The following is a 26086-nucleotide window of genomic DNA, read 5'->3' as shown; positions in this document are numbered from 1 at the left end:
TTTTATATTATGGGAAGTATAAATTCTCCGAGGCAGAATTCTCAAATAGATCATAAAGCATCCATCTTGAAAGAGATCTGCCAGTTTTCATCTCTTAGTTCTACACTGTCTTTCAAAAGCCTTAAATAAAGATTAAAAAGGCGTTTTCCTACAAAAATAGCACACTATTATTACATCTGAATCAAGCACAGAGCTCTCAGTGTATTCTGGGCTCAGTCCGCTGGGTGTCGCTGCTGAGCTGCTGTCAGTCTGCAGGGTCACATTCACAGCAACGGAGCTGTCCACGGTGCTGAGATGTGTCCAGAGACCCCCCAAATGAACAATTACTGCACAACATTATGTCTAAAAATTGTGCTAAATTTATTTTGTAAGACAAATGCATGTCACTGATATGGATTATAGTGATGTGTGTTGCTGAATTAATCAGAGAGAAATTTATTGCATATTGTGTGTTAATATTAGGATTTACATTGACTTGTGTCCAATATAATAATATTTTCTTACTCATACAACACTGAGGCGCTTTTATCATCAAGCCTTTTTCTGTCACCCATGGTCTGTTTTCTGTTTTAAAAACACAAGAAAATAAATCATTTTGCAGTATAAATCGTTAGATGGCGCTCTTAGTGAACGAGCCACAGCCAAAGAGTTACTCACACGGTGAGGGGACAGAGTCAGAGCTCCATCCACTCAGAGGAATTCAAGGAACTCAGCAGTCATGTGTTGTTGCACCCGATGCAGCTTTGTCTCCAGCAGCGTTAGGAGTACAGTTTAAACTGATTAAAGGACAATCATTTATTTTTCTGCAGAACCGCAAAGAAGGACTACAGACCTGCTGCTGCTGCTGCTGCTCCAGGACGCACCGGCGGGAATCCCGCTGAAGTTCCTCACACACACTCGCATATAAACACACACTCACACAGAGCACAACGCGGACAGCTGTCTGTCTGGCTGGGAAGTTGCCTGCCTCGTCACGCACTTCATCAATCCTCAGGACTGTGGTTGAAAGTTATGGTCTTGACGCTGGTGGTCACACAGACGCGCACAATGTTAAGGAGACCCGGAGCTTCCTACGTGTGTGGAAAATGATTGCAGCCAGCGGCGAGCTTTCCATTATGGTGAGGAGATGTCTTCTCACTTTCAAACCATTCAGGTAAGACCCTCTTCTCCTGGATCTGTCGCAGCTGTTTGCACACTTCACTGCCATATTAAATGCTAACAGTTGGCTGCATGGCTGATTTTATATTGTTGTGGTTTGTTTGTGTTTATTCTGCATCATGAAAATGAAAAATATATGATGAAATTAAAAGTAAAATTATTGGTGGTTATTCAGTCGCTGTGTAAATGCAACCACTTTACCCATTTTATATCTCCTGTTGTTTGCTGTAGCAGATCAAGCCTTGCACGCGCACACCGTTGGCATTAATTGGAACAACTGGATGCCTGCTGTGCCCATAATTACCGTTTGCTTACACAGCTAAAACTTCCAACACCAGCAGCAGCTGGAGAGGAGTGAAAGCAACTCAAGCAGCTATAAACTCATTAAAACTTCCCCGGTTTGACCAGATAGGTTGCACACAAGCTCGAGGGCTCATTAGCATGAAGAAATTAGGAATCACCACGGTGGTGAGGATGTCCATGCCAGCGTGGGGAAGTCACTCTCTCAGGCGTTAAGTTCCCTGATGTTTTACAGCTTTCTGAGTGAATAAAGTGGTGTCACACATTATGTTCCCTGCCAGGGCTCCAGACCTGATTTAACATGATGGGTAACTCACATTCTGTACAGTTCAGTGGACGGTACAGAGAGAAAAGGATTATATATTTGTGTTTCCTCACAGCCTGCATATCAGATCTCAGTTTTCACCATTACCTCACATATTGGATAATACTATGGCACTGTCACGCACTTGGGCTCTTGCTGAGTGACTGCAGCCCCTCTGATGTCAGTTTTCTGCCTTATAAAAATTCAAGAAAGCACGCTGTGGTGTACAGAATGGAAGTGCGACAATCTGTCCTGCAGTTCCCCCTCTATAACAAAAGGATTGTTTCCAAACATTTTCTCAGCACGACTCCTTGAACATGCCAGACGAGCCAGCTTTGAGCTAATGGGTCCTAAGTATTTGTTATCTAAAGCTTGAGACACTGTGACATGTTTTCCATGTGTTCACTGCTCTCCTCCAAAATGCAACCATTCGCCTGCAATTTAATGCTTTTATTTTGGATGTCAGCTCACTGAGCACAGTGTGAAAACTCATCCGTGTAATGGTTCATTTGAGATGACACAGTCAAGTGAGTACACAGCGCTTTTGTGTGGGTTGATTGGTACAATATGAACTTTGCAAAAAAATGTGTCTACGCTCCATGAAGCCCAACAAAGGACACTGAGTGATGCTTTTTCAAAGAGCTTGTTGTAAAGTGAACTCTCTTGCACACATGCCTTGTTTCATAATCTTCTTTGTCTACTGTCTCACCCTCATCTGTCCCCTGTGCTTCTTTTCTCCCTGTCTCATGAGCTCTAACCTTGTCACACTCTTGTCATTTAATCACCCCCTTGTCTCTGTCTATCTCCTGCAGGATCTTCGTGGTGGGGATTGGCTTCTTCAGCCTGTGCTTTCTGATGACCTCTCTCGGGGGCCAGTTCTCAGCCAAGCGACCCGGAGATTCCCCCTTCACGGTGCGAGCAGAAGGTAAGCCTGCAGTTACACGTCAGTGCTGCTCGGTCGCCTCGGACTCCAGTGGCTGTGCCCTGCGCTGGTAATGAACAGGCTGGACACACGCTGAGAGCTTCATGGGGCTCCCTTGATTGCTGCCAGGGGGCTGACAGGCCTGCTCACTTTGCTCATCATGAATGCGTCGGGGGGGTACATGTCTCCCGGAGAGACTCCATCTTTTTTTACCCCCTTGCTTTCATCTCTGCTCAGTGCCCGAATGACCTTGCTCCGACCCACATGAACTCGTTTTAAGTAGTAGTGCTAGGGGCTGAAAATTTTAGAGGCTGAGGTGGGATTTGAGTTACCATTTTGTGAATCTTGATATGTTGGTTATGTTGACTGTGTGAGTGTTTCATGTTGTGCAGATACACTGAATATATCATGTAGAGGAAGCAGCTCAGCAGCTGAATTCCTATTGTAAGCCGAAACAAGCAAAATTAAGTTATGTAAACATGAATTAATCTGGCAGTGAAGATTAGAGATGAGAACTGAGAACCAGCTCCAAATGTCCAACCCATCCATTCCTTTTAATCAAGGCTGACATGTTTTTCTGACACTTGCACATTGAAAAACAATCACGTTAAACTCCTTTGTCTATTCTGATGGCTGGGAACAAGAAGGAGCCATAGTAAAGAAGAAGAAATGGTCCAAAGTGTGGCTTCATTTCACACATAAATTGCCAACAGTGCTGTTTGTAATATCTGGAAATTGATCGTCTAAAGTGAGGGTGGAAACACCACTAAAACACTGAAACACAAGGCTTAAACTCCAAAAATGCCATGTATCTGATGCTCTACGCACAAATGCCACTGCTTCCCAAGAGAGCAGCACGTTTGTTAACGAGCATAAATATCCCACGTTATAACAGAATTAGCATCACGTAGGCAGGCAGGTTTTTTTTCCTTGACTAATATGTTACACCCGCTACAGGTCTCTAGCATAAGAAAAGACATTAGAGAAGTTCAATAGACAATCTATATTCCCCCACCTCACCCTCCTCAGGATCGACCCCCCCAGCTATCACTTACAAGGCAGGGTTTAATTTCCAATGTCACACCAGTGTACACTGCAATCAATACGACTTGCACTCGAAGTGCTAACACTGTTCCAATATTTCCAAACGTTATTATCTTCACTGCAGACACCTGAAGCCTGCCCTGACTGTCTGACTGCATTTAACCTGAGCGAGTTGGTAAAAATTAAAGAAAGAAAACTAGTTTGCCTCGAGGGCAACACCCATATGTTATTGCCCGTAACAGCTCACGTGCCAGGGTGGACTAGACTAAGAAAAAGACCAAACCAAACAAAACCAGACATCATAAACGGTCCCACAGCAAGAGCAGCTAATGGACCACTGATGCTCTGCAGAGACACAAATGGATCATCTTAAAAACACTTTATTACAAAATACTAAAATGCATACTGATTAAATGTTAAAAAACGACATGACTAAAATTTAAAATACCTGGTGCGTCGATCTGCTTTCCCTCCGACTACCAGCTGCCTTCAACCCAGCAGGGGAGCAGCCCTGAAATACATGAGACGTGCACCTGTCTCACCCAACATCACTGCCTTCGCTCCAACTCCTTCCTATATTGCATGTGTCACTTACCTGGTGCACCTCCTTTTTCCCTCCGTGCCACCTGCCACAAATATAAGCTAAATAAAATTGAATGTGGGACAAATATGCTCTCATTTCATCTATACTGCGTTCAGACTCAAACTGATCAGGAAGCAATAAGGGAATAGACCAGTGACTTTGGTATCGATAAAACTGTATCAATTCCAATCCCTGGTGAAGATCTAGCAAGTTCATAGTCGACTACTATGCAATTTTCAACATGTACAGAAACAGTTGTGTAAACTTAAATAACATCAGAACCTTTATAACATGTCATATCAGCACAGACATTCTTACCAAGTGCTTAATTGTCTCACAGTAATGTTTAAAAGGCAGTAAACCAGTACCAGAGCTGTTGAATGTGATGTAATCATGGAGTAATGGTGCCTTTGTTTCCTAGTGACAGCTGTATGTTTCATTTGAGCACAAGCGATCATGTTTTGGTTATAAAAAAAAGTCTCCTTAATCACCAGCTGATTGACAACTTCCTTTAGACAAATCTAATCTTAAAAAGTCCAAATGGCCACTCAAACGTATCCAGCAACACTGACCTCGCTTCGCAGAGATCAAACCAATCAAAGCCGTGCCAGAAAAAAACATCCAAACAATTTCTGAGACACCATCCCTGAGAGGAACTTGTTATCTTTCCCAGCACGTTCTCTGTGTTTGCGCTATGTGCCTCTGCATATAAACCACTACAGCGCTGGCCGTTTGGGAGAGTCACTGTTAGCTTTTGGACTTTTTGTCTCTCACCTTTTTATCGCTGCCTGGCACAATGTTGACACTGCGTGTCATCCTCTGTGACGGATACCAGCTGGCACGGGAAGAAGCGATGCAAATGAGGCGACAGTAATCATTTCATCCCTCCTGAATAATGCAGTCCATCTTTGGGCCAATCAGTGAACAGCATGTCACCCTGTGGTTGTTTGTTGTGCGAGATGAAATGTTTCTGACTGACTCCCTTGAATGATTGTGTGTGGTTATTATTAAAATATTGGCTTGTAGTCGGAGCAGCTCTTCATGTAAATCTGTGTAAATCTGTAAGTGTAGTAAGTGTTGTTGCCAGGCGCATCAGGTGTCATCATGGGAGACAATTTCAAGGCTTTTACCTATTTTTGAAACAGCATATGCAAAGCTGGTTCAGGGTGAAGGAGAGGGAAAGAAAGGGGGGTGAGGGGGGTTTGAAGACAGGAGAGCTGTCTGATTAATTAACCACTCACGAGCTGCAGTAAAGGGAAGGCTTTCGGCCTCCAGCTCATTAAGCACTGCCTTGCTGCTAACCAGGGAGAGCCAAGCTATGTAAATTCTCAGCCTTTCTCTGCATGTGCGCGTGTGTTTGTGCACATGTGCATGTTTGGGGAGTGAGGATTAGTGGCGTGGGGAGTTAGCGAAATGAACGTGCTGGGATGAGCTGTTCACAGGAGCAACAATTTGTTTCCTGTGCACACCTATGCAGGGCTAAAGGACATATACGTGCACACACACCTGCAGCCATGTTGTCAGTCATCATGTGTGTGACACGCATTAATGCAGGAAATGTAAAAATCTCCTAAATGCAGCGGAGGCACTTTAACATGCATGGTGTTTTGCAGCTGAAAGGTAAACAAAATGGCCAGGCTGTGCTGAGAAAACCCGCCTCCCCCAGTTTATTGCTCGTCTGTGAATGGCAACGATTGCCTGAAGAGCAAAAGGTGTGAAGAAAAATATGTAATTATTGTCTTGCTACCTTCTGTTTCTCGCTCCCCTCTCTGCCTTCCCGTCTCCCTCTACCTCTCTACCTCTTTCTTTTTATGTTTCTCTGCAGCTCAGTCTTCTCTCACCTGTTTTTGTATTATTTTTGTCAAAAAAATCTCACCTGAAAAGACTCTTCTGCTTTTTAGGTCTGCACAGTCGAGAACATGCTCCATTTCCTGCAGAGTTATAGATTTCTATGTATAAAACAGCGTTGCACTCTTTGACACTCCAGAGCCAGAGACTCTGAGTACTACTGACTTGCATGTGGATCCCGAGTTATATATCCAGTTTTAAAATGCATGCATTTCCTTCATTACTTCCTTTTGAAGGTACAGGAAGCTAATGATGTGGAGAAGAAGTAAGAGGGGGGGGACAGAGGGAAGGGATTTCTGCCAGAGTGGGAAGCATGAAAGTCGGAAGCGTTTGATCCCAGATATCTTAAAGGCTCCAGAGGTCTACTGTAGCTTTCTAATAAGCTCTTTGAAGACCACCTTCACAGTGTGTCCTTTTACCGCAGGGGTCTTATTTCAGCTTTGCCACAAAGGGAGAAACAGGCCTAGGACACTTTCAGGTTTTTACACCGGTCAGAGGTAGACTAAATGGTTCAGATGTTAATGCGGTCTTTATTCCTACCTGCAAGCTCCATTACCTGAGCTTTTTTTAGCCGCTGTCCTCTAAGTGTTGGAAAAATGTGTTTTGCTGCAGGCAGGCAGAGTGTTGCATCTCTCAATAGAGGCAAATGTTCTCTTTCTTTGCCCAAATATTTGAACCCATATATTTGCCGCTTTTATGTTGTGTTGAATACATTTTGTCCCGAAAGATATGTTGACATCGCTCCGGAAAAAATAAATAAGTTTGTGGCTGAAACTCTGCAGGGTTAAATGTAAGGAAATCCTGCCTTATCCACAAAGTTTTAATCCACCGCTAAGTCACGTAGTGGAGCATCAGGTGTGGAAGAAGCATCGTGTTCAGTATCCTGTTCTCTGCGTTCCCTTCACAGAATCTTTTTTTTTTCTTTCTGTATTTCATGGCTCAGCAGTCCCCACGACGTGATGCATGAAAATGAGTCTTTCTCTGACATGGCTCTTTGTAAGGGTGTGGCATTTGCAGGTCTATCAAAGCTGTGAACTTGACTGCTTTGTTCGAATGAAAAATGGGATAAGTAATCTGCCAGAAATAGAAGCGCTCTCCCGCAGCGCGTGTAGAAGTTATGAATAAAACAAACTGACCTTTGCTACTGATGCAGCTTCACCAGTAGTTAAAGAGGAAGTGGAAATGAATGTGCAGCTGACTGCCTCGCTTTGTGTTTGACCAAAAAAAGAAAAACAGAGGCGTGAATAAAAGATGACTGCTCATTGTTCACTCTTTCACAAGCTCCTGTCACCTGCAGGAAAGACCAGTGATTTTCTCTTGGATTGTGACAACAGGGGTTTTACTGATTGTTTTTGCCAAGAAGGCCAGTTACTAGATTCAACTGCAAACGTGTTCTCTGCATCTCAGATTGCTTTATTGTTTACGGCTCGGTGGTTTTCAGAGTCTTTTATTTAAAGCATCGTTTGATTGGCATTTAAGACCAAGGCTCATCTACAACCTGGCACTTTTTTGCTCTTATTGTTTAGCACTACAATAGACACATTTTCATCTCGATAGATTTCTCTTGTGTGTTTTGTATGTTGTCACCGCCTGCTTCTTACTGTAGAATAAACTGTTGAGAAAAACTGGTGTTGATTTTATTTCGTGTGAAGTGTTGGCGTACACATTGGTAGATTAAATTGTCTCCTGGGGGAAGTAGAGGGAAATGAAGTACTACAGTTTTGATTGTTTCTGTAAATTAGCCGCTGCAACATTATAACCTTTCTCTGAGCATGGTCATGAAGTGTGTGCATGCATGTGGACATGCAGTACACACAGAAACACAATCAATTTCGAAGTAATTTATTCTAGGTGATAGAAAAAGTAAAACCACTGAATAAAGCAGTGTCACTTTACAAATCTGTGTTTCTCCTAAACCGTTTGGCACATCGCAGACGGGCTGCGAGCCCAGCACCTGCCAATGTGTGCTCGCCTCTTTTCTCTGATAACTGAATGTGTGCTCACCTTTTTTCTGGTAGACGTTCAGGAGCCGAATTAGCCACAGAGGTCTCTTCCTCTCTTAAACAAACAGACCCGGTGATTTAAACCAGTACAAACACTGAATAAAGCAGTGTCACGTTATAAAATTTGTGTTTTTCTGACTCTGCTGCTCACTACAGTTCAGTCAGGGGTCTAGACGCTGGTGGTGGTAGAGTTGGTGAAGATGAGATGAGAAGAAGATGAAGTGCTGATGATCTGGATGGGTAGAGGAATGAGCCTTTGTTGAGCTTGTCCTGGACTCTGGATACGATGGCTGGAGGTGGACGAGGTGGAGGAGGGTGCAAAGATTCTGCCTAAAATGGCATCTGACAGCAGCAGAGGAGAGACCAGATTTAAAGTTTTGCAGCAGCATCCTGATTGGCTGATGGAGATCGTGGCGAAGTTTGATTGGATAACTAAAAGAGTGAACACCCATATTCAACTGATTGGAAGAAGCAGTGGGAGTGGGAGCACAAAGAAAGTCTTTCTTTTTGAACTTACGCAGAGTTTCATGTGGCCGACGTGAAAATGTGGACGTGCCTTTTTAGAGCCAGTGTTTGGTTTGTCCGTTCTGGGCTACTGTAGAAACATGGCACTACAACATGGCAACCTCTGTAGACAAGGACCCGCTCCCTATGTAGATAAACAGCTCCTTCTAATCCAATGAAAACATGATGTTTCTTATTTTAAGGTGATTATATATGACGCATTCTCACTCCGACCTCGTCACATATTGATGTGCTTGGTCATGGACTTTCCACGTCTACATACGACGTGCAAGGTACCCTGGGTGTGTTGGTTGTTGACGTTCTGGGACGTTATGTCAAGTTCTGCCTGTTACATGCATTGTCTTCTTTCAAGATACACTGCTGTTTTCACAGGAAATTTAACGTTCGCGTACAGTCTCTTTCAAAATAAATGCACTACATCGGAACAACAACTCAAATTGAGTTTTTTCCCCCTTCAACACTAAATACACATGGTTGGGTTTAGGAAAAAAGAACAGGGTTTGGCTTTAAAATCTTGCGGGACAACAACACCGCTTTCTCAGGTGAAATTCAATGTTTGTTGGACCCATCCACTATCAATCCCGCCCGCCCCACTCGAACATCCACCACCTTAACTCTCGTCCTTGTCCCGCCGTATCCCCCCCTTGATGCTGCCAGGTATCGTTAAACTATGACAGCAACCAGCTGGGCATCATGCAGACGTTAAAGGATGCCTTTTTTGGTTGGTTTCCGATGCCGCAAGTCGCTGCCCAAGTGCCGGATTTTGACGACTTTGGAGTGAGACCATGCTCTTATATACTAAATAAACATACTTATTATATTATATTATTCTCACATTACCTACATCCTTCACACTGGACCTTTAAAGTGACTTTGGTACGCAGGTTGATTTCAGCCTCTTGTGGAGCACATAAACTGTCGAGCAGGCATTATGTAGGGTGAGCTGCAAACTGGGTCAGGAAGTTCACTTTGAGACTTGGTTTAGGTAGCATTTTCTATTCTTGTTGTTTCTTTTGCATTCATGCAGAATTGTTTGTGTGCAAACAGGAAATATGTTTATGCAAATGCTCATCATATTTTTATGGTTCTGCACAGTCTGAGCACTGAGTGCATAAAAGAGAATAAAACTACTAAACTCCCGTCCTGGAAACCGATTGTACGCTGTGACACCCGTGTGTTTCTGGGTGAACTGAGGAGTGTGTGTTTTTAATAAGGGTATATTAGCAGAGCTGAGCTGGGTGTCTGAGTCAGCTTTTCCCTACCTTCCGAGTTTCCAGGTGTGCTTGTATCAAACACCATAGTTTAAAGTTGTGGTGAATCCAGGCTGCCGTGTTTCGGTGTGCAGTTTAATAAAACATCACTGTGCTTCTAACTAAACTGGTCTACGTGTGCATACTGTGAGCAGGGTCAGAGCAGATTACTAAAGAAAGAGACAGATTCAGGTTTTAATTGAAGCTAGAGAACCAGGTTTAAAAAATAGTGCAGGTTTTCCAGGCTGTCAGGTGCAATAAGAAGCTGGAGCTGCACAGAGGATAAGTGACAGAGGCTTTCTGCTCTAATAGCGTCTGGATCTGTCACTTGCCCCCATGCCAAAAGGAAGAGAGAAACTCAATCTCAATCAGTCTCCTCTGTAATGAATTTGGGAGCGAGAGGATGTCTGAGCATGTGTGTGTAAGAGTGCAGAGTGGGAGGAAATACATGAATTTATCCTGGTGACAGGTGAGATGGAGAGGTCTGACCATGAGGCCCCTCTCTGAGAAAACTAGCCAGCCAGAAGGCACGTCAGGAATGACAGGATTTATTTATTTGTGTCTGAATTATGCCGGTGGGGAAGAGAAATATTTCTTTTTAATATAAATCAACATGACACACAGCTATAATCAATTTTTGATGAATAAATTATTAAATGAAGAAACACTGCATTTCCATTTTATTGAGCTCCTTGGAAAATAAAACATTATATGAGATGTTGGACAGCTTTATATTTGACTGGACTGTGTTGATGTTGCTAAAATGTCTCCAGTACTCCAACAATAGAAAACAGTGTTTGTTGTCCCTCCATATTTAAAGGGACAGTTCACCCCAAAATCAGAAATACATATTCTTACTCTTACCTGTAGTGCTGTTTATCACTCTAGATTGTTTTCGTGTAAGATGCCTAGATGGCACTTGGCTTGTGGTGCTCAAAGCAATTTGAAAAACTCAACAGCAATGTCTCTTTCCAGAAAGCATGACCCAGTTACTCAAGATAATCCACAGACCCTGTTGTGAGCAGTTTCATGTAGGAACTATTTTCTTTCTTCCATGCTACACTCGCTAAATGTATCACTGCACAGAAGGAAGTGTGCATCTACTGCTAGTTCACCTAGCACCACTGAGCTAGCTAATATTACAGCTCAGCCGAGGAGGACGCTACTGATGTTTACATCTCGCTGTCATGAGCACGAGCCTCTTGTCTGAGTAGTTCGCGCTTCCTCTGCGTGGTGAAAGAAAATAGTTCCTACATGAAACTGCTCACAACAAGGTATGTGGTAGTGTTGCAACAGTATAGCAGTTTCAAGGTATATCATGATATGAAAGTTGACAGTTATCATACTGTGTACATTTGCTAATTTACGATATTAAAAAATGCAACTGGACGGAGAATCTCACCTTTATTTTAGTTACTTTCAAAGGGGAGATTTTTTTTAAGCATACTCCATGTAAAAAAATGGTTTGAAGTTTGTATTATAGTGATAAAACGTTTGTTCTACTAAAAATAACCCTTCCATTTTCATAATAATAATTTTGTGATACCATGTAAATATGATATTTTCTGAGACAGTTAAAATACTGTGAAAATGTCATATCATTGCAACCCTAGCCTGTGGATTATCTTGAGTAACTGGGCCATGATTTCTGGAAAGAGACATTGCTGTTGACTTTTTGGAATGTAGTTTTTCATAGGGACTCATTTCTATCTAACAAACTACACCTGCCAACTGAATCATAGTGCAGAAGGAAGCGTGCATCTACTCATGGACGACAGGCTGTGGATTATCTTGAGTAACTGAGACATTGCTGTTGAGTTTTTCAAATGTATTATTGTGGCGCTTTGAGCACCACAAGCCGAGTGCCATCTAGTTCCATTATACTGGAGAGAAGGCAGACATCTCTACGGCCGATATCTGCAACACTCAGCAACTCACACCACATCAACAATCTAGACTGATAACCAGCACTACAGGTAAGAGGAAAAATATGTAGTTTTGATTTTGGGGTGAGCTGTCCCTTGGTGTATCTTGAAAGACAATGCATGTAACAGGTAGAACTTGACACGGTGTTCCAGAACGTCAACAACCAGTGCACCCAGGATACCTTGCACTTTGTATGTGGCCGTGGAAAGTCCAAGTGCAAAATGTCAATATGTGACGAGGTCAGAGTGAGAATGTGTTGCAAAAACACAAAAACTTAAATGGCCCGATCTTGAGTCAGTGTTTGACTTGTCACAAAACACAATGATTTTCTATTTTTAAGTGATTATACACTAATGAAAGCAGTTATGAATATTACATACCATTTCTGCCAATAGACACCCCTAAATCCTACAAACTGGGCCTTTAAGGTGAAACTCGTTTCATTGCAGCAACTTTATTGCTTCTTTCTTCACATTCTTTTGTTGTACATCTGGCAGTTTTGATACCTGTGTGTGTGCTCAGGTGAATGTGTTTGTGTGGGTGCCAGTCAAGTGCTGCCGCATTGTCTTCATTTAAAGGAAATGCTCAGTAAAGCAGCGTGCGGTGTTACTCATACTCAGCAGGTATTCAGGGTTTTTTATCTCTAAAGAGAATAAATGACATTATTTTAAACACCTGCCGTTTAAGTGATGAGACAAACTTTGTGCAGCGACTGCACACATCATCTGAGCATCAGCGTTGCTGGTGGTAGAATTAGGCCAGTGTTGTGAGACAATGTGTGTGGAGCCTCCCGCCGAGATAATGTCAAGCAGCATCTAATTCCTGGCACTGCATGAGGGCCAAGGTGGTGAGATGCCACTCTTTCTTGTCAATATGATTTTGTTTGTGACTCTATAAATCAATTGAGTGCCATTATTAAAACATCTAGCTCTGTCTCCAATTGAAGGACTTGCTGATTCTGATTTAGTTTGGGGATTTGAATAAAATAAACTGAACCACAGGATCTGTGATGGCTGAGAAAGATATCCAGTCAGTTGTGTTGCTTTATAGTGATCTGTGACATCAGTTTTGAGAGGCCATATCTAAACGAGCCACAGACAAAATGATCAATAAAAGCACTGGCGCCTCTCGTAGTTTGACTTGGACCTGTAACACTTAATGTGCAAACAGATGTTCTCTGGGGAACTTTTTAAGCTTAACAAAACAGTAATCTGTCAGTCATGTAAAATGCTTTAGCAGCAGTGGCTCAGTAAAACAGGGTGAGGACTTAAAAGCATGATTTGCACAAAGAACAGCTAAGGTCGATGATAAAAGCAGACTTCAAACAAATGGCTCAAACACTAAGGGCTCATTTATGCTCAACATTAGATGCTGTGTTCATTTCATCTGTATTTTTGCACGTTTTCTGAAAGCTTATGGAAACTGACAAAATGGAGCAATACCGCCAGAGATCTCAGAGGCAGTGTAGCATATTTCAAGCTAGATACGACTGTTGGAGATGACAAAGAAATTTAAATAATGGCGAAACAGAACAAATCAGTAATATAGCAAAAAGAATTGTCCGTCCACATGTTGGGATGTATATAATGGCCACACAGACCACCAATGCTGCCTCCGTTCAATAATACGACCTCCTCCCCCGTCGCCTGGTTTGTTATTGTGTGAAACTTTTGACTTTGCCGTCTGTATGTCGATGTTTCTGTTTTTGTATGTAAAGGGAGTATAAATGATCCTTTAAAGAAGTATTTCACTGGAAAGATGGCCTTTTAATAAAACTAGGATGTCTATGCAGTAGAAAGATGCAAATGCTTTTGAAATTGGTGCCACAGAACCAGAGAAAAATTCTGCTTTTGCTCAAGAGGGAGAAAACCTAGAACTACCATAATGCACAGCGCTGCACCAGACCAATAGACGCTCCCATCGTTGGGTGACATGATGCTAACATGTCTGTTTGAAACAATGGCGGCCAGCTGGCAAGAAACAATATTATATTACAGTTTAACAGTAAGCTAAAACATGTATCTGTAACCATGTGAGGCAAGAAATAGGCTATGCAGTAACAGAATCTTGGTTTAAATTTGATCAGTGCTGCCTAGTTTTACCATTTTTTTGGGCTCTGTTTTCACCATGCAGGAATCAGTATTGGGCCCACTTCCTGTTCACAAACTCTCGCTATTACAGCTAAAAAGGGCACAAAAATATGTTTTTAAAAACATTATAGGCAAATCGATTTCATTCCGAGTTTGAGAGACAGAGAGGCGAGTCTGTCTCTTGTTCTGCTTCTATACTCTTAGTGTCTGTGGTGGCACCATGGGTGAGGGACAATACAAAAATGACGTAAATTACGTCATCTGGTGGAGTTTCGCTGGAGAGCGAAGAGGGATATTTAGGTACCAGAGGGAAGTTTACTACAGGTCATTTACACATACTGCCAACACTGTTTTAATACAAAGCTGGTTGAAAATCAGTGAAATATCCCTTTAAGGCTGCTGGGATAGTCACATTTCGCCTCTCTGTCCCTCTCTGTTGCCATTCTCTACCTGCCCATCAGAAGCCTGCTAACTTTTCCTCCAGTCCCAGTCACCTGACCTTCCCTGCCCACCTGTTTCCTCTTTCCCTCGTCACCCCTGCAGTATTTAGCCAGACTTTTGTTGCTCATGCTTCATAACCTCAGGGTGTCTGCAGGTACTTAAAATGTCTTAAATTAAATCTTATCAATATGAAGTCTTAAATTTTTAATTTGCGACAGTTATTTTGTCTCACTTCATTTAATTACCTTTAATTTATTTTTGTCAAAATGAGTCACGCTCTCCTGTTACAAATCTTAACTCTACCACTGAACCCAATGCTGCTGTCTTGCACTTACCTGTTGGCAAAATGGAGATAAAGCTAACTCACTTTAATAACCGTATTCCTACATAAAGCCTACCTCTGCACCTCTTAGATTTGGTTAAAAATGATTTTGAAAAGGTCTAAAAAAACATTAAATTCAAGTGTCTGATACCTGAAGTCATCATGTAGCCTGTTGCTGGACTATTGCTGAAATCCAGTCTGAGTCAAAGGTTGGAATTTTCCATTTGAAATGTCAAACTTCCGAGCTCTAAACATTCCAGGTGGACAACACCAAACATAAAAAAGAAAACATGGCTGCCCCTGACAAACTTATTGTGTACAGTACACACAAATAAACTCTCATATATAAACAAAATAGAGGAGAAAAACCTCAGTTCATGTCAGAGAAATCAATGTTTTTCAGTGCATGTAACCCGCTCTGCATGCATCTGTACAGCACTGAAAACACCTCTTTCTGATCTGTACAAGACCTCTGCCTCTGTCTCTGTATAGATGCATGCTTGTGCCCTTGATGTTAATTAAAAAGGTAGCTGTTTTAATAAAAACGGTTGACATAAATGTACATTACTTATTAACTGTGCTTCTGTCAAGCTACATCTATAGGAAACCTGCAATAGTCAGTGAATGTGGTACCATTCTCCTTTATAATTGCTGTGCAGAGAAGATGTCTTTCAGAGATTGTTTAACATAATCAGCCACCTAATAACACTGGTGACATATTTTGACCTTAATTTGCACGCAGAACAGGTTTTACTGTATGATAATATACTTTATGGTTTACCATTTACAATGTGCGCATCCATGGGTGTTGCCGCTGCTGTGTGATGTCAGACAACTTCCTCTTCGTGAGTTCAGGGTACAGGGATTTGCAAGAAGGAGCTCTGACTTTGAGTCTTTCCATTGTACTTTTTTCTAGTAGGAGGGTGGATTTTTTTTTAGCTTTGAGCTGTCTTGAACGCAGCATTTGACATGTTGCCTGCTCCTGACCTGCTCACCAGCTTTTCTCTCGGGATTTGTTTGTCTGTTTGGACTGCCTTCCCGGTTTAGACTTGCCTGCCTCATGATTCCTGTACCTGCCTGTGTGTGAGCCTATCTATCTATATATATAGTATATACCTTCACTTTGTCAATAAATAAATCCCTGAAATATTCCTGTGTGCCTGGATTTTCTGGGCTCCTTCTCCTTGTTGCCTCACACCCACCCTTGTGACAGGGATGGCACGATAGACGGTCTGGTGGGGTACTACGGCTAGAGGGCAGGTACATACTGTTTACTGTGGGGCTGATGAGAAAGTTAGGAGCAGGTGTGACAATGTGAGGATCAGGTGATGGGGAAACTGCTTAACAGGGAGAGAATGGTGGGGTCTGAGAAGACAGGAGAATTATTAGCTTGCAGCCAAATAAGACAGGTAAAAGGCTGTGGCCATGACATTGCAAGAATAATCTGAAAGTCAATGAAAATCGCTGTTTTGGGGTTGACTACACAGTGCATTGTCTTTTGAAAGGTTTTAAAGGGACAGTTCAACCCAAAATCAAAAAATCATATCTTGGCCCTTATCTGTAGTGCTACACTGCTCAGAAAAATTAAGGGAGCACTTAAATCACACATCAGATCTTGATGAATGAATTATTCAAGTTGAAAATCTTTACTGATATACATTATATAATTTGTTGAGAACAAAATGACGTAACAATGGTCAATGGAAACCAAAATCATCAACCCACCGAGGGCTGGATTCAAAATCACACCGAAAATCAAAGTAAACAAATTGAAATCACAGGCTGATCCAACTTGGTAGTGTGTATGGTCCCCGTGTGCCTGTATGCACTCCCAACAATGTCTGGGCATGCTCCTGAGTTGGTGGATGGTGTCCTGGGGGATCTCCTCCCAGACCTGTATCAGGGAATCAGTGAGCTCCTGGACAGACTGTGGCGGTACCTATGGCTATGACACAGGTCTGTGCGACCCTCTAAGGATATGCCTCCCCAGACCATCACTGATCCACCGCCAAACCGGTCATGCTGGATGATGTCACAGGCAGCATAACATTCACCAGACTCTTTCACGCCTGTCACATGTGCTAAGTGTGAACCTGCTCATCTGTGAAGAGAATGGGGCACCAATGGGGGACCTGCCAATTCTGGTGTTTTCTGGCGAATGCCAATCGAGCTGCACAGTGCTGGGCTGTGAGCACAGGTCCCACTAGAGGACGTCGGGTCCTCAAGCCATCCTCATGGAGTTTGTTTTTCTGGTTCGAAACTTTTACACTAGCAGCCTGCTGGAGGTCATTTTGTAGGGCAATGCTCCTGTTCCTCCTTACACAAAGGAGCAGATACCGGTCCTGCTGCTGGGTTGTTGCCCTCCTATAGCCCTGTCCAGCTCTCCTGGCGTAACAGCTGGTCCCCTGGTATCTCCTCCATGCTGTTGAGACTGTGCTGGGAGACACAGCAAACCTTCTTGCGACTGCACGTATTGATGTGCCATCCTGGAGGAGCTGGACTACCTGTGCAACCTGGTAGCAGAACACAAAACTGTAGAAGAATCAGTCAGGAAGGATAAAGAGAGAGCAACTGTCTGTGACCACCACATGTGAAACCATTGCCTTTTTGGAGGTTGTGTTGTTTTTGCCTCTACATTGCACCTGTTGTCACTTTCATTTGCATCATAGCAGGTGACACTGATTCACAATCATTTGTGCTTCCAAAAAGGACAGATTGATTTTCCTAAAGTTTAACTGACTTGGTGTTATACTTTGATGATTGAGTGCTCTCTTCATTTTTAGCAGTAGATATAGATTGTTCTGGTGTGAGCTGCAGAGTGTTGGAGATATTGACTGTAGAGATGTCTGCCTTCTCTCAAATATAACCGTTTACAGGGTCTGTGAGTGACATTAAGTCGAGCTGTATTTAACAGTAACTTAGATTTGTCCTTCCTGTCTGCAATCTACAGTGCTGAGATTTTAGTATCCTGTTAAAGCAGTCAACTCAGTGAAGTCTGTCTGTGTTGCAGTGCATGTAGCCAGTGAGTCTCTCTGAGGACAGTTGTTTATAGCTGCTTTGCCAGAGTTTCACAGTGCACACAGCAGGCTACAGTACAAATGGCGATCTAATTGGAATTTGTTCATAATATCGATTGTGCCGTGGCACTTCCGAAATTGAGTCATTAAAGGAGATTAGCTGCTGCTAAATCGGCCCTTTATTAACCAGCAGATGAGGAATGACACAGAGGAGGCTCTACATTAGCACATAGATGCCATCAGCTCCTGTGCCGGACTGTGCAGTGGACACAAAAAAAACACATTTGCCAATGTTTCCCAAGAGGCAGCAGGAAGCAAGAGTAAAAAGCAGTCTGATGAGCAGTTGATTGCAAACATATATAAGGCTCAGTTCTAAAAATGTACTGTGTAGGAAGGGTGTTCGGTGTCGGTAATGGTGATTTACGAGCACAATGTGTGCCAGGAGCATTACTGTGAAGAAATGTGAGTTCTTCCCACACTTTAGCCCAGCGGCTTTGTTTGGATTTAGTGCTGCCAAGTACACGGGAGCTGATAGAGGATCGTCTGAACTTGGCAAATAGTCTTGAGTCCCCTGAAATGAATGTGCAGAGGAATGGTGAAATAATTGTTTTGGTGATTTTGGTGCTCAAGGTTTGGTCCTGCAGTCACATGCAACAGGTGTCAGTGGGCAAAGTGTGGACAATATATGATCATCTCTTCTTTTAAATGTATTGTTAAACTGCTGCGATGAAGCTGCAAACCAAAATGGGAATTCATTTAGACTTCATATCTGTGGTAGAGAGAATTGTTGTCTAACTGCTGAATAATTCAAAGCAAGACGTCTTTAGGCCAGTTTGAGTGATAATATTCTAGAAATGACTGAAACAGTGCTAAGCCAAAGAGTAAAATATGTACAGGCAATAAAGGGAAGAGATTTAGTGGGATATCTGGGCACTAGACTGATTTCTGTAATCCTTGTTCCCGATGTTGAGTGCCTCTCCTCCTTTTTTATTTAAACCTCAACAACACACACATAAACAGTACATACACATGGACACAGACTGGTAGAAGTGGGTGGTTTTTTCTCTCGGTGCTTATTTTATTTACTGGTGTTGTAATACAATTTCTTTTCAGAGAAAGGTGACTTTCGCTCGGGCAGTGATAAATGAACTCTGACAGGAGAAGTGAGTCTGCCCACATTGCAGTTTCTAAAGCCTAATGCAATTGATGAGGGAACAGTGAGAGGTGAGCCTTTATTTTCACTCAGCCTCCGAGAACAATGTGAGGCTGTTGTTGCTTTCTAGTATTTCTCTCAGGGGTCCAAACGGCAAATAATTCACTCCCGAGTCCCAAGAGTGGTATTAGTCATCCTGATTTTTTGGATTTTGTTCATCAGAAACGACTTTTCGCCGAAGACGAATCGTGTTTTCATGAACCCTTTGGTAATTTTAAGCAGTGTTAATAATTACTGTGCATCGAGCTCAGAGCGAGTGATCACAGCAAACAGTGCAGGGTTGGGACCTCAACTCGATGCAGTCTAAGACCCGCTTTGACCCTGTTGTCCGTAGCTGCAGGCTCATTAATTGACTAGGTGTTGCTAACAGCATCCTTCTGCTTTACCACCTGTCAGGTCGTTAACAATATGAGCCCAGCAGAAAGACAAAACCAATACTGTCAGACCAATTTGCCTGATCTTGTGTTGTGTGTGTGTGTGTGTGTGTGTGTGTGTGTGTATGCTGCAGAGCTGGCTCCGGTGAGCTGCTGCTTTAGTAACAAAGGACAAAAGAAAGTAGAAACTAGACCGAGGTATATGGAACATAAAATAAATGGATTTAAAATGTGACCATGAGTGAGTCTGTGCTACATCGGTGGATTTAAACTGCTGGTGCACTAAATCATTTCAGAGAGGAGAATATATTGTGTTTGAAAACAGAACAACAGGCAGTTTGTTTTGTTCCTGTGACCTTGTTTGCTGCAATGTTTAAAGTCAAATGTGGTTATATAAGATGTGACTTTTTATAGAGACACACTGTACCCTGCCGTAAAATTGACTCTTATTTTTTGTATTCTAATTTATCACTTACTCCTTTCACTTTGCTCTTCTGTTGAGAATGACTTTTTATCTCTTTTATTCTTCATCCCAACCCTCTCCTATCTCTATGATGTACTTTGGTAATATTTGTCTCACACTATCTGTCCATGTCTGTGTGTTCTTCAGTGCTCGGTGGCCAAGAATCTCGTGGGGTGCTGAGGAAAATCAGTGACATGCTGGAGGTCATAATGAAGAGGATGGATGCTCTGTCTAAACTGGGTAACACCACAGATGCCCACAGGCTGGATGAGCTCAGCTCAGCCCTGGACAGGTACAGCAGCTTGGTTTTTAAATGCCTTTTTGGATCCTATGTAATGTTTTTTTAAACGCACGAGTCTCCAGGGTAGAAACATGAAGGCATTGCAGAAGTGGCAAAAACTGCAGTTCCTCTAATGGCCACTTGAGGCTGGCTCCAAAACTAAGTCAATCCCCACAGACCCTGTGTTAAAATGCCCAACTTTACAGCAGAAATAAACATGTTTACAGCCTGGAACAGAAATGGTTTTGGTCTTTATAGCTCAATCCCCCTTCATGACAACTGCATGTGGGTGGACTGTTATATAACTCACTAGGGCTGCCCCTGACTAAGAATATTCCTAGTCAACCAGCAGTCGTAATTTAGGGCCATTAGTCGAGTAGTTGTCCGCATGTTTCTGATATTAATTTAATTATGGCAACACAATGGTTTGAGTTGTTAATGTTGCCTGTTAATGACGCTGTGGGCTAATGGGCATGTAGCTACTTCCATGTTTCAGATGATACGTCATGTTTGTAGTCGACCAATGAAGATGAGTTTACATATGCACCTTGAGTTCGTCCTTCACCTTCTCAAAATGATCCCACACTTTGGATTTCCTGCCCGACATGTTATTAACTAGCCTGGAAATTAACCTGATTCCTGTCTGACTGCTAAGCGTGGCCACTTCCTTTGTCTGTCCTTTCAAATTAAATTCCCACATGGTCCAGTCATAAAGGTTTTGATTTGTTTTGACAAGGCGCAGCTCCTAAGAGAGTTTCACATTTGTTTTTTCGTGTTCTTTTGTCTGCAACTAAGTGACCAATGAAATCTTGCCGACTAATGACCTTTCTGGTCGGCTAACATTTGGTCGACTATTAGGGGGCAGCCCTATAACTCACACTTTAAAAGTGATTAAAGTTACGCATAATTTAGGGCATGGCTGCTTTAAGTGACAAGTAGTTGCCGTCCGTTGACAAGTTGCTACCACAGCAACAACGTTGGTTAGGTAACTTAACCATGGCATAACCCCAGATTCACACAGTATATTCGTAGCTGTATCTATCGCTATTTTAGTGTTTTAAGTTCATGAGAGTTGTTTTGCTTGACTGTAAAAGTCTTGTGCAGCAATTGGTTGCACTATAAGACCCTCTACAGAGTTGAATATTTAGTTTACTGCAAGAACCTTTTGTTTCAATGGTTTTAAGCCTGTTTTGCCAGCGAAAATTAGCATTAGCATTATCACAGTTAACCATAGCTCTAAATGCACCAAACAAGCAGCTATTGTAAGGGTTACCTCCACCCTGTCATCCAAATATGGTCGCATCTGGCTCCAAAAATCCAAGATGGCATTAACCAAAATGGCAAACAAAGCTTCAAATGGGAGCCTACAAACCAGTGGGTAATGTCATACAGGCTGTTTCCATTATTTTATTCAGTCTATGGTTTTACATTAGAAACAGCAGTAGAATGCTGTCATGTACAGGCAGGGCTGACCCCAGTTCCCAGAGGAAGGCAGCACAGATCTGCACGATTATTAGGGAGTTGCAGTAGACCAGTGAAGAAAGTACTGTGTTCTCCTCATTCTTTTAGAGTAAATGCACTCAGCTCTGCCTAAGGAGCAGTTTTTAAAAGCTGCATATCAGGCGTAGTGAGTAGAAGAGGTACCCTGGAGGTACGGGGTGGAGGTGATGTGTATTCGGATGAATTTTTTATGTCCTTAATGTCAGTGTGTACCTCAGGCACCACTCCAGGGGGTCAGGGAGTAAAATTTCATGCCACTCCATCCAAATTATTACAAGTGTTGAGTCTGTTGGTTGAGCTTTAGAGTTCATTCTTGACCCTGGTTACAACAGAACAAAATATTCTCACCTCAAGGTCCATTTTGAAGCTTCTCTGAAGCTTTTGTTCATCACATGATCTTTATCAGCAGAATTTGCCCGGTTGTATCACAGTTAAAATGCTAAGAAAATCTTTTTGTCATATTTAAGAGTCTGACACTGCTGAGAGAAAAAATGCCTGTATAACTGGTGGTTTCCTGGCTGACTTACTCAAATAATAAACATGAAATTCTCGTACTTGTTTCGTACTTGTACTCTTCGTCCTCCGCTTATCCGGGTCCGGGTCGCGGGGGCAGCAGTCTCAGCAAAAAAGCCCAGACAGCCCTCTCCCCAGCCACTTCCGTCAGCTCTTCCGACGGAACAGTGAACAAGATCCCGAGATACTTAAACTCCTCCACCTGAGGCAGGACCTCCCCCCCCGACCTGGAGTGGGCAATCCACCCTTTTCCGGCTGAGGACCATGGCCTCAGAGTTGGAGGTGCTGATTCTCATCCCAGTCGCTTCACACTTGGCTGTGAACCGTCCCAACAAGAGCTGGAGGTCACTGTTCGATGGGGCTATGAGGACCACGTCATCAGCAAAAAGCAGGGACGAGATCCTCCCGTCACCGAACCTGACACCCTCCACCACTCGGCTGCGCCTAGAAATTCTGTCCATGAAAGGTATGAACAGAACCGGTGACAAAGGGAAGCCCTGGCGGAGTCCAGCCCTCACTGGGAACAGGTCCGACTTACTGCCGGCCACGCAAACCAGACTCACGCTCCTTCGGTACAGGGACTGGATGGCCCTTAGCAAGGGGCCACCAACCTCATACTCCCGGAGCACCCCCCACAGGATGCCCCTGGGGACATGGTCGTAAGCCTTCTCCAAATCCACACAACACATGTAGACTAGTTAGGCAAACTTCCAGGCCCCCTCCAGCACCCTGGCGAAGGTAAAGAGCTGACATGAAATTATTTTATTCAATTTTTTTTAAACAATATGGCACCATCCCAACATATTGTCGTGCATGTATAGCTCTATCATCCCACCATTCCATTGGACTGTTTGTTTGTTCTTCCCATGCCGTCCGGAAGATGGTGTCCATCTGCTGTCTACCATCTGCCTGATTACATGTCAACACAGCATTATTGTAAATTGATTCAAAATTATTGATTGAGAGTTAACTGATTAAGGTAATTATGAGTGGGTTGGTGTTTATTTATGTTATTTTGTAGTGGAGACTGGTGATTTATTTGCTCTGTAATAACCTAAACAATCTGCTGATGACACAGTAGCTATCCTCGCCATTACTTAAGTATTCAGTGTGTAGTAGAACATGTTGGATAGTATATATGTAGTCGATGGATATCCAGGTGCTAAAGCCTGTACAGATGTGGTCCTGTTAGTGTGAGAGCTGCCAGTAAATTCACTCTGTAAACTAACCTTGGATAAAAAGTTAAAAACATTTTTTTTCTAGTTTTCAAGGTGGTCGCTGCAGTGTTGTCAGCAGTGATAGAGAGTTGCTGTAATAGGCCGTGAGCAGCTCAGAGCTGTCAAGGTTAAATTTGAGGTGGTCCACTGAACATTCTTTCTAGTTCTCCAGCTCCAACCTGTGTGCCAGAGGTGAATTTCATTGGCATAGTAATAGTAAGATAAAAACAGGGAGGCTGAAGAAGTCCTGAGAGATAGACAGTGCAATGAAAGGAAGAAGGCCAAGTGCGGAGCCCTGGGGCATCCCAGCGGAGCAGGTCCATGCTGAGAAAAGAGCCTCATGCCGCGGAAACCTGGTGTTAAAGGAGATGTTATGTGTTAGAACAAACCCCATCCCTCTCCCTGGGTAGGTGGGAATATGAAAGAGACTGCCATATAAATATATATATAAAAAAGAAAGAAAAAAGAGGAAGAGCAGGGGTCTTGCTGGACAAGTTGAAGCCGCCAACCCTGAGTTGTGTGTGTGTGTATGTGTGTGTGTGTGTGTGTGTGTGTGTGTGCGCGCGCTCTGCGGTTGCCATGGCAACAGACCTTTTTCCTCATGCTTGCATCTGCTCAGGGTTTGAGGAGAGGAAGCTCCCTCCTGTTTTCTGCCTTTGCAGTTCATTTCGCTCCTGGACATAACCTCCGTCTTCCTCACAGCCGGGGTAATGTCTCCACCTCAACAGAGCCTCGCACAATGATATAATCACCTCAGGTAATATATTAAAAGGCATTGTAATAGTACTTGAAATTAACAGTATGTGTGGAGCTGCTGCTGACTGCAAATGATGAACAATGACAGAAGAGGTGTGACGCCTCACCTGACCTGTCGGGGGGAAAGTATTTATTGTATTCCTGCCAAAAAGCTGCATACATTTATTTTTATCTGCAGTTTTATATTACACTTCCAGAATTTAATTTTCTCCGCAAAATGCCCTGTGGATTAACTCTGTCATAGAGTTCTAACAATCATTTAATTGGCCTCTCAGGGACTAAACTGGAAAATGTTACAGTGACAAAGGCCAAATAGTTTTAAAACTGACTTAGTGGTAAAAATGTTTCTCACGCTGATACATCTCAGCTTCGGGTTTTTTTTTTTTTTTACCTCACTCAGGTGATTAAAAAACTCTGCATGGCTCAAGGTCAAGGGTTGACCCTGGAGATTAGTGAGAGATCTTCAGGCAGGAAAAACTTTGCCCACCTGGTATTTCGTTTAAAAAGTAATTAGGTTGTCCTCTTGCTCCTCAACAGCTGATAGCCTCTCCTGGGTCAGAGTCCCTGCAGTATAAATATGGGACGGTTCTGAGTGAGACCGCAAATGTCTGTCTGCACAAAGTGAAAGCTTCTGTGCCACTGCATAATAATCATAACTGTGCATGTGTGTGTGTGTGTGTGTGTGTGTGCTGACTTCACTGTACTGTATGTCAGTGTGTCTGTGTAATTGGCAATTAATTTGTGCTGACCTGCTAGTCTAAAGTAGAGAGGGCTTGACTACCACTTGCCTCCTGGGCACCACATGGAAAAATGAAATTGGAGTTTAGGATTATGTTAAGTTATGCATATAAGTGCGCTTAGATTGCTTTCCCCTGGCGCACACACAGAAATACATGCTGCCTCAATGAAATCTGAGGTTTACTGCTTGATCTCAGAACCACTGTTACACTGGTGTTTGTTACTTCCCCGAGTTTGCGTGTTCAGAGCTCTTTAATGAGTAATGTAAATTCCTGGAAAACTACGACATAACAAGAGAGCTCATTAAAATAATTCATTTATGTGTTTGTTTTCTTGTAAAACAGAGCAGTGATACAGTAGCTCAATCGATGAATGTGTTTTGTTTTTTTTTATAACGCAGGCAGCACATATCATTAAGGTCATGTGTTGATGTGCAAAAGTTTGAGGTCAATATTTACTTTTCCCTTTGTTTGCTGTATGTTGGATGTTAACCTGAATGTGTGTTGAACTGTGTAGAGTCGAGGATCGAACTGCGAAGGACTTCCACCAGTTTAACAGGACTTTCACACCAGTAAATGGGCTTTGAGTCCTGTGTGAGTCAACGTTGGCTAATTTTTTATACTAAGTTGACTTATTATTTCAGTTTGTTGGATCTCTAAAGCTGCTGAATGCACACTGTGTACATAAACTTTAGCAGAATAGCTGAATACATAATGTTTAGGTAATTTTTTAACTTTGCTAGGATGCCAAGGAATATATACGTGGGTTTAAACAGTCACATTGGCTATTCTGCCTCAGATGCAAATGACGTTTTTGAGTACAGATACTTGGGTGTGAATATCTGTCAATAAGAAAATAAGATTATCATTGCACCTCTTTTCTGAACACTGAACAACTTCTAGGTACCCCAGCTCTGCAGGACAATATAGCCTAACATGTAATAGAACATAATGAAATAGATAGATAGATAGATAGATAGATAATTTATTGTCATTGTACGTTATACAACGAAACTTTGTTGGAGCAAAATATAGTGTTATAGTATGTGTATATAGTGTTTACATATGCACCAACACACACTCACATATTCACCAACACACACTTGCTCATCACATCATTCTCACCGTCACATAAACACACATTCATATCTATATTTTTAAGACATATGATAAATAGCAAATAAAAGCAATAAAAACAGCCAAACACAACAGTTATTGCCAGTAGAGGCTCGTGGTGAAATTGGGTGGGAGGGCTAACGCATTAGGCCCATGGCCTATACTGATCAGTAGTTCAGCTGCA

At 42.6% G+C, this 26086-nt stretch overlaps 1 protein-coding gene across 1 annotated transcript in view; it reads left to right on the top strand.

Moving 5' to 3' along the window:
- The first annotated feature begins 702 nt into the window (after window positions 1-702).
- The window catches only part of LOC126405621 (alpha-1,6-mannosylglycoprotein 6-beta-N-acetylglucosaminyltransferase B), a 98383-nt gene continuing 72999 nt past the window's right edge, over window positions 703-26086 (top strand). The window contains exons 1-3 of the mRNA XM_050069424.1: window positions 703-1153; window positions 2575-2687; window positions 19931-20075. Coding sequence (XP_049925381.1) covers window positions 1086-1153; window positions 2575-2687; window positions 19931-20075 — 326 coding nt within the window. The 5' untranslated portion in view covers window positions 703-1085. The remainder of the gene's footprint in view (window positions 1154-2574; window positions 2688-19930; window positions 20076-26086) is intronic.

The sequence above is a fragment of the Epinephelus moara genome, chromosome 18 (genome assembly GCF_006386435.1).
Source record: "Epinephelus moara isolate mb chromosome 18, YSFRI_EMoa_1.0, whole genome shotgun sequence".
Lineage (NCBI taxonomy): Eukaryota > Metazoa > Chordata > Actinopteri > Perciformes > Serranidae > Epinephelus > Epinephelus moara.
This window is presented reverse-complemented; position numbering and strand designations above follow the sequence as displayed.